Raw genomic sequence first — 12,284 nt, 5'->3', positions numbered from 1 at the left:
ACTCCACTGACCCAGGGACCCACATCTCCAGATTTCCGAGCCTGGGGTTGGGAGGAGTGGCTCTGCCCACACACCAGCCTCATCCAAATCTCCCTGAAACCTGAAGACCAACTGCAGAGAAGCTTCATTAATTTTTCACCAGCTTCATCTACTAGAGGCTGAGCAGAGCTGAGCCAAAGCCCTATCACAAGCGCCTCTGCCCGCGGCCCACCAAGGGTTAACCCATTAGCCCACATCCTGGTGAGCTCACCCCGCTGGAGCCAGCTCTGCGCTGGGATTCGCTGCACGCGGCTCCTGGAGGGGCCAGGGAGGCTTCTTCCCGGGGGCTAGGGTGCAGGACTTGAGCAGGAACTCACTGCCCGCTTCCTCCTGGCGCCAGTTGTGTGCGATCCCCAGGACTCCCCCATCTTCCCCGGGGGACGTTGAGCACAGTAAGTAAGGAGGCCACTGGCCCTCTGCCCCTCCTTCCACTTCCCCGGAGGAAGGAGCCAGTTTTAACTTCGCTTTAGAGCGCCTTGAGTCTGTGAGCCGGAGGTGGGAGGTAGATGCGCACAGCCGGCTAAGGGGAGGAGGGCTGGCTGGGCTGAGGAGAGAGGTGATGGGGTGGGCTGCCCCGCCCCGCGCTGCACCTGGAGAAGGAGATGCTGGGTGCAGGCGGCTGCCTCTGCCCTGTAGTAGGGCAACCAGCCTTCACCCTCCACAGCTGTGGGCGGGGACCACCCTCCCGAGCTGACACAGACGAGCCAAACAGCCTGACTTTGAAGTGCTAGGCACCCTCGGGTCCCGGAGGCCACAGAGGGACCTCAGAACTAGACCTAGGCATCCCCATCAGACCTCAGTGTCTGCCAGTCCATCCTCCCAGCTGCAGGTGTGGCAGGCGCCCAGGGCAGGTGCGGGCAGGGGCTGGGCACGCTCCGTGTCGGGAAGGGGAAAGCAGGCTGGCCCATATAAACACGGACAAAACGTGCAAGGGAGACGTGCGCCTTGGGGACCACACACCCAGGGAAAAGCAGACGTTACCACCTGAGCTGTTTTTCCACCTTGTTACGGGGCAGGACCTGGGCCCCGGCTGCGTGAAGAGTGAGGTGAGTGGCCCTGTCTAGATGGAGCTGAAGAACTTCCCTTCCTAGAAGCCCTGGGAGCAGGTGACAGACGGGTGGCCCTGCCCCGGGGACAGCAGCAGCGGATTCAGAAACCTTATCAGTTCAAGCACGAGGGCACCACTCACCTCATCGGGGACAGGGTCGCCAATGGAATGTCTGGTTGGGGGGTGGCCAGCGGCCGGCAGTGACAGCTGGGTGGGGGTGCTGTGGGGACCCCGGGGGGAGAGGCTAGACCCTCCACGTCTCGGGAATTCCAAACAGAAACTCACGCTTGCGTCTTTCTCAGGAATCCTCTTATCTCTGTCACTTGTGTTTTGCAACCTGCCCTCCCCTCTTGTCCCACAAGAGGACCCTTCCCTCTGGGCCACCTCCTGGCTGGGAGACATGAGCCGTGTCTCCCCTGTTGTCAGTCCCTGCAATTCCCAGAATAGTCCAGCTCCTGTCAGGGATGAGAAGCTTGAAAAAGGACTGATAACTCCAGCCCCAAGCACAATGGGGCCTCCTATCATATCAGGGTTGCAGATATATTAACAAGGATGCCAGCTACTTTTGAATTTCTCACAAACAACAAATGCATTTCGGTGTAAGGATGTCCCAGGTCACCTTTGGAACATTCTTATAAGTAAAAGCATCCGTCGCTTATCTGAAATGCAAATTTAACTGGGCATTTTGACATTTTATTGGCCAAATCAGGCAATCTATTAATATTGACAGTGTTAAGTGAAGGGGAAAGGCAGGCTTCTTCCTTGAGCAAATACAGTCAAGTATAAGGACCATGACTTGGGTTTAAGCAGCTCTGAGCCTCGGTTTCCTTATCTGTAAAATGGGAATAATAATAACAGTACCACCATCATAGAGCTGGGGCTTCCCTGGCGACTCAGTGGTAAAGAACCCAAGTGCCAATGCAGGAGACTTGGGTTCAGTCCCTGGGTCGGGAAGATCCTCTGGAGAAGGAAATGGCAACCCACTCCAGTATTCTCGCCTGGAGAGTTCCACGAACAGAGGTGCTTGTTGGGCTACAGTCCATGGGGTCGCAAAGAGTCAGACAAGACTGAGTGACTACACGTTCACTTTCACTTTCACTTTCCAGTATTCTTGCTTGGGAAATCCCATGGACAGGGGAGCCTGGTATGCTGCAGTCCATGGGGTCACAAAAGAGTCGGGCGTGACTTAGCGACTAAACAACAACAGTAACCTCGTGGAGCTATTAAGAGATGCTGCAGGTGAAGAAAGTGGCAGGTTCCAGGCGTTTTGTGCTCTACTGGGATGATGGCAGTGGCGGGGAGTGGGGTGCTTTGTGGCCGCTGTCACAGGCCTCTTGCTGCTCTGCTACTGGCAGCTCAAGGCCCCACGCTCCAACCTGCACATCCTCAGCAGTCTCACCCAGCAATGTCGGCCTGATGCCTCACCTGAAGCAGCCACCCTGCAATTCTGTTCATGGCCCAGGCCCCCATTGCGCTCCTCACTCACCACTCCCCTCATTTAAAAAGAAAACCAAAAGCTCAAAACCTTCCCAACAGGGAGCAGGATAGACTCGAACCCAGGCTCTGCAGCCAAACAGGTTCCACGACTCCCATTTCTAGCCTGGTTCTCTATGCATCTGCTGAGTAACTTTGGACAAATCACCTAACCTCTCTGGTCCTCAGTTTCCTCACCTGCAAAATGGGATAATAATTGTCCCAATCTCAGTGACTTGTAAGGAGAGGGAAATGACGCACTGCCGAAAAGGCACTCAGCCGGGTCCTTAGCCCCTAGTGAGAGTCGGAGAAATGACAGTTATTGTTATTGTATGAAGTGTCGACCCTCCCCTGATGCACCAGGTGCCGCTTCTGTTTGGAGAAGCCACTGGGGCACCCTGCAGACTTCAGGAAGGCCAGCCAGCAGAAAGCACCCAGCCTTGATGAGAGGTCTGTCCATCAGAGACCAGGGAGGGAGGGGGGCAGTCAGACGGTCCCCCTGCTCCTCACAGCTGCCTCTCCTGCCCCCAAGTTAGCCAGTCCCATCCTTCCACCCCCTGTAAGAGCAAAGGGGACGGGTGATGGATGGGGAGGAACGGCAATGGAGACTTGACCCTGCGATGCTCAATCTTCCCATCGCAGTTCTGCTGCTTAGTGAGTCATTTAACACAGGACTGGTGATCCCAAGCCCCAGCCAGGTGCTGAGCTACCTGCTGGAGGGCACGGGAAGCCGAGGAAGCCCCAGGCCCAGCCCTGCAAGGACTCGGGGAGCAACTGGAGAACGTCCAGCCCTGTAAGAACAGACATGCCTCTGGTCACCTCCAGGGCAGTGACCCGCTTATTTCACTTTCAACTGCCGTCCGTTAAGTGGCGCATTTCTGACACCCAAGAATCTACCGGAGGGAAAACTATATGGTCCTTACTGTCCTAGACACTCAGTGTTGCTCACCAGCTTTCACGATCCATGCCACCCACCCAACTGCCCTTGGCGAATGAACCTATGAGTGTGTGAGAAAGAGCCAGAAAGTTCCTGCTTCTCTCCCCTCTCATTTGAGACATCACTTTACCTCGTTCATCAGAGATGCTGCTGAGCCAGGAAATGTGGACGCCCAGAGCTCCTCTTCAGAGAGGGACATGTGTCTGTGGCTCCACGTCTAGAGTTTGGTGCGGTGTCAGGGAGCACTATGGAGCAACCTGGGGAACACAAGGTCAAAGGGCAAACATTGAAGGATATTCGTAGGCAGGGTCTCCAAATACCTGGCCCATTATAAATATGCCACAGATAAGGAGACGTGCTCTAACAAGATTAGAGACAGTCCCTTCTGGACACTAGTTCTGCCAACCAAACCCTGTCTTTGCTCTGTCCAGGGCCTCCTGGCTCTGTGAAAGAGTTTTCCTTCAAGAAAGAAAGTGAAAGTGAAGTTGCTCAGTCGTGTCCGACTCTTTGCGGCCCCGTGGACTGTAGCTCGCCAGGCTCCTCCGTCCACGGGATTTTCCAGGCAAGAATACTGGAGTGGGTTGCCATTTCCTTCTCCAGAGGATCTTCCCTTCCCAGGGACCGAACTCGGGTCTCCTGCATTACAGGCAGACGCTTTACCGTCTGAACATATCTTTCCAGAGATGAGGCGAAAACGGTAAAATTCTTGTTCTCTCTCTCCCTCTATCTCTCAACTCCACCTCTGCCTCCATCATCCTCTCTCATCTCTGCCTCCATCTCTGTCATCTCCATCTCTTATCTCCACCTCCATCTCCACTCCCGTCTCCATCTCCACCTCCATCTTCTGTCCCCAAATCCCAGTCTCTCAAAGATGTACCTTCTCTTTCTCTCAGGATCTCCTCTTTCTCAGAATCAGCACAGAGGGTTCCTGTAACAGGTGACATTCTCACCTCATAGATTTCCTTCTCTGTCCTATTCTGGGGTCACTTTGCCCCTGCCCGCACCCCCACTTTCCTTTTCTGGGGTAACGTGCTTCCTGCCCACACCTCTACTCTGGATCCCGTCTTCCATCATAGGACTTCAACCATTATCAACACTCCACTGTTCTTGGTTTAACTACACTTTCACCTGCTCCCCAGACTGACCCACTCGATTATTCTTACTACGACTTTAACAATTCTTTTTCACCGGGTATAATTTATACACATTGCAATGCACAAATCTTAGTGTACCACATTGACAAATGGATCCTTTATGTAACCTACACTGACATAAAGAGATGGAACATTTCCATTGGCCCCAGAAAGTCCCAGTTATTTCCTCCCCACCCCTACAACCACTGTTTTGAGATCTGTCACCTTAGATTAGTCATTAGAAAGTTCTAGAAGATCATATAAGTGGAAACATATACTATATGTGTTCATTCCTATCTGATTTCTTTCACACCACATCTATGGGACTCATCCAAGTTGTGTGTGTATCCAAAGTTGGTTCTTTTTTATTCTTGAATAGTATTTTGTGTATTTGTGAACACATAACGTGTGTTCATCTTTTCTCCTGTTCGTGGATATTGGGGTTGTTTTCTGGATTAGAGCTACTATGAACAAAGCTGCGATGAATATTCTTAAACAAGCCTTGGTACACATCAGATCAGATCAGATCAGTCTCTCAGTCGTGTCCGACTCTTTGTGACCCCATGAATCGCAGCACGCCAGGCCTCCCTGTCCATCACCAACTCCCAGAGTTCACTCAGACTCACGTCCATCAAGTCAGTGATGCCATCCATCCATCTCATCCTCTGTTGTCCCCTTCTCCTCCTGCCCCCAATCCCTCCCAGCATCAGAGTCTTTTCCAATGAGTCAACTCTTCACATGAGGTGGCCAAAGTACTGGAGTTTCAGCTTTAGCATCATTCCTTCCAAAGAAATCCCAGGGCTGATCTCCTTCACAATGGACTGGTTGGATCTCCTTGCAGTCCAAGGGACTCTCAAGAGTCTTCTCCAACACCACAGTTCAAAAGCATCAATTCTTTGGCGCTCAGCCTTCTTCACAGTCCAACTCTCACATCCATACATGACCACAGGAAAAACCATAGCCTTGACTAGATGGACCTTTGTTGGCAAAGTAATGTCTCTGCTTTTGAATATGCTATCTAGGTTGGTCATTACTTGGTGCATATAGGTTTCCATTTATCTTGGAGTGGAATTGCTGGCTCAAAGGGAAGGTGGATGCTTCACTTTGCAAGAAACTATTCGACCTGGTTCCAAAGTGGCTGTCCCATTTTACATTCCCACCAGCAGCGCACAAGAGTTCTGTTTGTTCCCCACGCTCACCAGCATTTGTGTGGTGAGATGTTTAAAGTTTAGCCATTCTAGTGAGAGAATGTATCTCCTTATGGTTTTAATTTGCATTTCATCTTTCATTTAATTTGCATGTCAATCTCGAGGGTTTTTTTTCCATGGGTTTCTTCTTCATCTGTCTTCCTCTGTAATGGATCTGTTCAAATCTTTTGCCCATTTTTCGAATTGTGCTGTTTGTGTTGATATTAATCCCATGTGGTAGTTCTTTACATATTCCAGATGCAAATCTTTTGACAATACATATTTTGCTAAAATTTTCTCCCAGTCCATAGCTTGCTATTCATTTTCTTCTGGTAGCTTTCAATGAGCAGGAGTTTTAAATTATGATGAAATCTAATCTATTGATTTTTTTTTTCTTCCTTGGTTATTGCCATCTCTGTCCTAAGAAATTTGCCAACTTCCAGGTCACAAAGATATCCTCCTATTTTTTTCTCCTAAGAGCTTTCTGGTTTTCACTTTTATGTTCAGGTTTTGCCCATGATCCATCGCAAATTCATTTTTTGTTGATGGTATGAGGAGGGGACAAGTTTCATTTTTTTCCATATGAATATTCAGTTATTCCAGCACCACTGGTTGCGATGACTTCCCTTTCCCCCGTGGAATAGTTTTGGTGTATTTGTCAAAAGTAGTTGTCTGCAGTTACTGGTAGGCTTGTGGGGCTGGTTACTAGGAATAGTGGTGTGACTTCCTGAAAGTCTGACTTCCAGAGAGAGGGTTGGCTTCCTGGGCTGGTGGTTTCTCAGGCTGGTTTCTCAGGCTGGTTTCTCAGGCTGGTTGCTGCAAGTTGTGGGTCAGAGTTCTGCTTTGATACATGTCTGGCTGTTGTCTGGTTGTATTCTCAGTGTCTCATCTATTACAGACATTTGCAAACATGTTTCTAGTAGGATAAACAACTTAGGTAAGATAGTAAGATAATCAACTTCCATACATCCATCTTCCATAAAAAGATTTTATAACCTTTAACAGTTTGTCGTATCTGATCTGGAGGTTCATGTTTTCATGTATATCATGCCATCGAGACATTTCATCCCCGTATGTGGTTTCAAGATATAACTCTATACTCATTAAGACGCTTTCTTCTGTGTCCACAGTATAGTCATTATAGTGAATACAAAAATTTTTTTTAAATACACCGCAGGGCTTGTGGGTTGGGTTCCCCAACCAGGGATCGAACCCAGGCCCACAGCAGGGAGAGTCCTATCCACTGGACTGATAGGGAAGCCCCCAAATACACATTTTAAATCCTCAGTGGCATTTAACATCCAAACCAAAGCCAAACTTCCCTAAAACTATCCTAAAATGTACCGGTTGGTCTCATCTAGTCAGAATCCCAAAAAGGAACATATTGTATTTAGTTATATTTTTTGATTTTCCTTGCTGAAATATTTTACTGATCTTTTCTTTTTTTTTTTTTTATTTATCCCTCTCCCCCTTTTCCCTTTGGTAACCATAAGTTTGTTTTCTATGTCTATGGGTCAGTGTCTGTTTTGTATTTAAGTTCATTTCTATCATTTTTTTAGATTCCACAAATAAACGATATGACATTTTCTCTCTCTGTCTAGCTTACTTCACTTGGTATGATCCTCTCTAGGTCCATGCCATTTTACTGATCTTTATCACACACACATGAGAGTAGTCATGTCACAGTAAACAGCCCATGTAACCGGCTATGGCCAGATAGAGAGTTGGACCATGATGGCACTCCAGAAGTTTCCATCTAGTCTCCTTTCTGGTCACCACCCCAACTGAAGGTAACCACTATGCGGCACTGATCGTCTTACACGTTTTTGAATCTTCTGTAAATGGAAGATAGCATCTGGCTTCTCTTGCTCAAGTTTGGGGTCCTGGATGGACAGGTGTGGTGTTCATTCTCTCCTCCTCATGCTCTGGAGCCCCAGGCTGGTGTTCCCTCCTGGCGCCAGCCTGCAGCCTGACCTTCCCTAGTTCTGTGCAACAGATATTGATACATCTCCACGCACTACACCTGCCTCCTGACACCCAGAAGTGGCCTCCAAGGGAAAAGGACCTCCATTTCCCTTCTCAAATTGCTCCCCCTGGGGCTGAGCCAACATGCAAACCCAAGGGTAGTCCGAGAGGCCCACACCCCAGGCCTTTCTTCCACTGACTCCTCCCAGCCCAGCCCCTCAGGGCCTTCAGTCCTCATCCAACACAGCCCACCTTCCCAGTAAATTTACTGCTGTGTACCGAAATCTCTCCCATACTGCTCACAAAAAGGGATATTAGTAAATGCGGTTTGAGAGGGGGGCTGAGGTGCCCCAACAGGAAATACAAAGGGAGAGGAAGACTGAGGCACCAGGAGGGTGACTGGGAGGGACGCCGAGGACCAGGGCCGTAACGCACTCTAGATCACACAGCTGGAAAGCGGCTGAGTCTGAAAATAAGATGCCATTTCGTAAATTATAGCTTTTGTTTGTTCTTTTAAAGGACATCATTGTTCCCTGATTAAATAAGAAGAAGACTTGGTTAAAGTCTTACTTGCTCAGTCGTGTCTGAGTCTTTGCAACCCCATGGACTGTAGCCCACCAGGCTCCTCTGTCCATGGAATTCTCCAGGCAGGAATACTGGAGTGGGTTGCCATTTCCTTCTCCAGGGGATCTTCCCGACCCAGGGATTGAATCCAGGTCTCCTGCATTGCAGAGAGATTCTTTACCATCTGAGCCACCAGGGAATTATCTCTCACATGGGGGAAAAAAAAAAACCAGCTTGAGAGGCTTCTTATTTTTGTAGATCTCATCTGCTTTTCCTTTTGACTTCAGCACTGAGAGCCAGGCTGGAGACGGATGCTGAGAACAGGAAGGGTGTGTGAAGAGTCCTTGCCCTTGCTTCTAACCGTTGCCGGTACCAGGAGCCCAGGCTCTAGAAGCGGTGACCATGGAGGCCCTCCCCAAGGCCCTGGAGGTTGAAGAGAAGTCTCCAGAGTCCAAGGACCTTCTGCCCAGCCAGACAGCCAGCTCCCTGTGCATCAGCTCCAGAAGTGAGTCCGTCTGGACCGCCACTCCCCGGAGTAACTGGGAAATCTACCGCAAACCCGTCATTATCATGTCTGTGGGTGGTGCCATCCTCCTCTTCGGTGTGGTCATCACCTGCTTGGCCTACACCCTGAACCTGGGCGATATGAGCCTCAAGGTCCTGAAGATGGTGGGGCCTGCCTTCCTGTCTCTGGGACTCATGATGCTGGTATGTGGGCTGGTCTGGGTGCCCATCATTAAGAAGAAACAGAAGCAGAAACAAAAGTCAGTGTTCTTCCAGAACCTCAAGTCCTTCTTCCTGAACCGCTGATGACAACCTTGCCCTCTGTCCACCCTACCACCCCAACACCTTGTCCAGGAGAAAGTGTGATGGCCATAGTCCAACACCTCTGGTCCCTTGGGTGGTGGAGTCTGCCATAAAACTGATGCAGGCAAACCCTCTTCTGGGCCCCATGGGAAAAAGCAAGCTCAGGGCTGCGCCCTCCGTGTGGCTGGGAGGCACCGGGATGATCTCATTTAGTCTCTGTTGTGTCCTACGCTCCCCCGCCCAGATCCTGGCTGTGGCCGTCGCCTTCCATGGCTTCACCTCGGCCTGTGCATCCAGGTGTCACTCATCTAATGAATGTGCTCTGCCAAGCGCTATGCATGTTGGGAAATTCCTTGAGATGGACTATCCATCCTGCTTACACTTCTGAGTGCCTGAACTGGATTCTGCATTTGCTCCCTTCCAGAACCCAGAATGACCAGCAGAGGCCCTTTGCAGAGAGGAGGGAAGTCCTGACCATTGGGCTTACCCACCCCAGCTCTCTCTGTGGGCGAGTTGCTAGCTTGCATTTCAAGAGATCAGATAAGTCACAAGCACCAAACATTCCAAAGAGAACTGAAGTGTGACTGGGAAGAAACACTTTCCAAGAAGGCACATTCTCCCCTAGAAATGGCTCTGGGAGTTAGTCAGAGAAGCAATTTAACCTTCAGTTACACGGTATTTACACCAGAGGTGGTGGCATGCGCTGGGAGGTATCACAGTCTCCCCTTGACCTTCTAACTCCTCTGTGACTACTCTTCCATCTGAACTGGACACTTGGCCAAGAACAAGCGCATGTTGCCCTAACTTTCTTCTCCCCCAACCCCAGATTCTGGAACAGCTGGGTGGAGAGCCGCTGCGGAGGGCTTCTGTAAGCTTTTGCTCTGCTTCATCCCCATCGAGAATCACAACCCAGAGATTCCACTCCACAGCTGAGTGTCTGGAGGTTTCCAGAGACCGCTCTTACTTCAGAAAGTCCCGACTTCTGCTCTCCCAGCCCCCACCCACCCACCCACATTCAGCGAGGGCTCAGCTCGGGGCCAGGCCCTGAGACAGAGCAAGCTAGACAGCCGGTCCCTGCATTCATCTTCCACATGAAGAGAAAGACACAGCCAGGCCAACAGGCGGTCAGACACCGGGTGCTGAGTCCTTTCTGGGGCTGTGAGGGTGGGGGCAGGAACATGGCTGCGGGAGGGGGAGCAGCAGTCTGGTCTAGCTGGAGGCTGTGTAGCCAACAGAAACAACACAACCGGAGGAAAGAGGAGAACTGGCAGGCAGGAAGGGAAAGCATTTGGCGGGAACAGTGTGTGCAGAGCTGGGGGAGGGGAGCAGGATATGATTAGAAAACCGTGGAGCAAGTTCCCTGATCTGGAATGGTCACCTGAGCCCCTCCCTTGGCCTGCTCCTCGCCCCGCCACCTGCTTCCCCAAGTGCCTTACTGCAGCTTCTCCTCGAAGCCCTCCTGGGTCTGAGGCAGAGACTGGGTGGGGGTTCCCCAGGGATAACCACACAGAAATCCCCCATGAGGTAAGTGCTCCCCAAAACAGAGGCTTTCTGCAGCATACAGAGGTGGCCAGACCAGGAGGGTACCTGTGAGGAAGCCAGGCTCCCATAGGCCTGTGGCCCATTGGACAGCATCTGATCACCAGGGGAGTGTCACCTCAGCCTTCTGTCCCCGCCTCCGCCCCTGCCCTGGACTGCATCACTCTGGCAACCTCTCTCTCTCTAATAGGCCTCCAGGTGTCTCCATCTTTATCAAGGTGGTTCCATATGCAGAGTCAGGACACCATCTTGTTTGCTCTGCATCATGGGAAATTCTGTGGAGGCAGGTACCTGTGACATGGGGACACCCCCTGCCCCGCCCACCCAAGGAGCCAGAGTTCAGGGAGTTTCAGCCAGAATGACCATGTTTCTCATTCAAACAGCACGGTCACCTGGCCCCTGCACACAGGCAGTCAGGGCCCGTCATGGGGTGTCGTCAGTCACTATGTCACTCACTATGGTTCCAGCGCCTCATGTGGCTTACGGATGGTTTCTGACATGAAAGCAGATTCCATAACAGCCCGACCCTATCATTCTCAGAGTCCTCTATGCTTTCCCACCTGGGAGCAAGCAAGGAGGACTCCTGGCTGGTTCGATGGTCATCTACATGTCCCAAGTCTCATTTCCTCCCCCCACAAGCTTGTCATCTGGGCATTGCCGTGGAACGGGGGCCAGGTGATGCTGCTACCACATGTTGTCTTGGCGGAGGGCAGTTTGAGGACCACAAGACTCTAGAAGGCATCCAAGGTCTGGACTGACCTTGAAGGCTTCCACAGTCTCTCCCACATCCCCTGCTCCTTAAGCTAGTTTCTCAGCAAGAAGAATGAGGAGATTCCAAGCAGTTCACCAACCCCCTCCGCTGGGCTTCTCCATATGACTGTGGACCAAGAAGTATGCCTGGGTCAGGCTGAGGGGCTTTAGCCAAAGACCGTTGCCACACGGAAGTCTAAGGAATGCATGTGCCTGGTCAGATGCCATGTTTCTGGCAAAAAAAAAAAAAAAACCACCATGCCTCCCTCCATGCCATGGAGGCATCCATGTGTCTGGTTACTGGATTATATTATCTCACCCATGGCTGTTCCGTCTGGGAGAATTCCATTTAATCTAAGTGCTGAAAGAACTGATGGGATGTTAAATTGTATCCTGTTTGACAGTGTCCACTGTGTTTTCATTCTGTTCCATCAGGAATTGCAGACTCGTCCACTAATTCATTCCTCTAAAATGCCCCCCACCCTACCCCATCACCACACGCCCTTCCCAGCAATGTGCTATCTGGGAGAAACGGGACTGTGTGGGTTTCACGCCTGGTTTCTCAGGGGCCCCGTGGGAGTGGATGACCCTACTCTGAGATGCTGACAGAGCAGAAAGAACAGAAGCTCCTGCTTTCCTCCCCACAAGCCTGCTCTTGAGAGATGGAAAAAGAGCCTTCCTGAATGAATCAATGGTCCAGGGGAAGAGACTGGACTGCCTGGCACCATGTCTTATAGGAAATACAAATAACATCTCATTTAAGCCACTGTTTTTGGGGTCCATTACTTGCAGCCAAATAAAATTCCTATTCACACACAGGTGACAAGTCTGGGGACAGAGTT

General features: G+C 50.8%; 1 protein-coding gene across 1 annotated transcript; it reads left to right on the top strand.

The window, feature by feature from the left end:
• Positions 1 to 294: 294 nt before the first annotated feature.
• On the top strand, positions 295 to 12,050 carry PIRT (phosphoinositide interacting regulator of transient receptor potential channels). The gene is made up of 2 exons (XM_027519370.1): positions 295 to 431; positions 8,634 to 12,050. The coding sequence occupies exon 2, from the start codon at positions 8,749 to 8,751 to the stop codon at positions 9,154 to 9,156; it is 408 nt and encodes a 135-aa protein (XP_027375171.1). The 5' UTR covers positions 295 to 431; positions 8,634 to 8,748; the 3' UTR covers positions 9,157 to 12,050.
• The last annotated feature ends 234 nt before the right edge of the window (positions 12,051 to 12,284 follow it).

The sequence above is a fragment of the Bos indicus x Bos taurus genome, chromosome 19 (assembly GCF_003369695.1).
Source record: "Bos indicus x Bos taurus breed Angus x Brahman F1 hybrid chromosome 19, Bos_hybrid_MaternalHap_v2.0, whole genome shotgun sequence".
Classification (NCBI taxonomy): Eukaryota; Metazoa; Chordata; class Mammalia; order Artiodactyla; family Bovidae; genus Bos; species Bos indicus x Bos taurus.
Note: the sequence above shows the minus strand (reverse complement) of the source record. Positions and strands in the feature narration are given on the sequence as shown.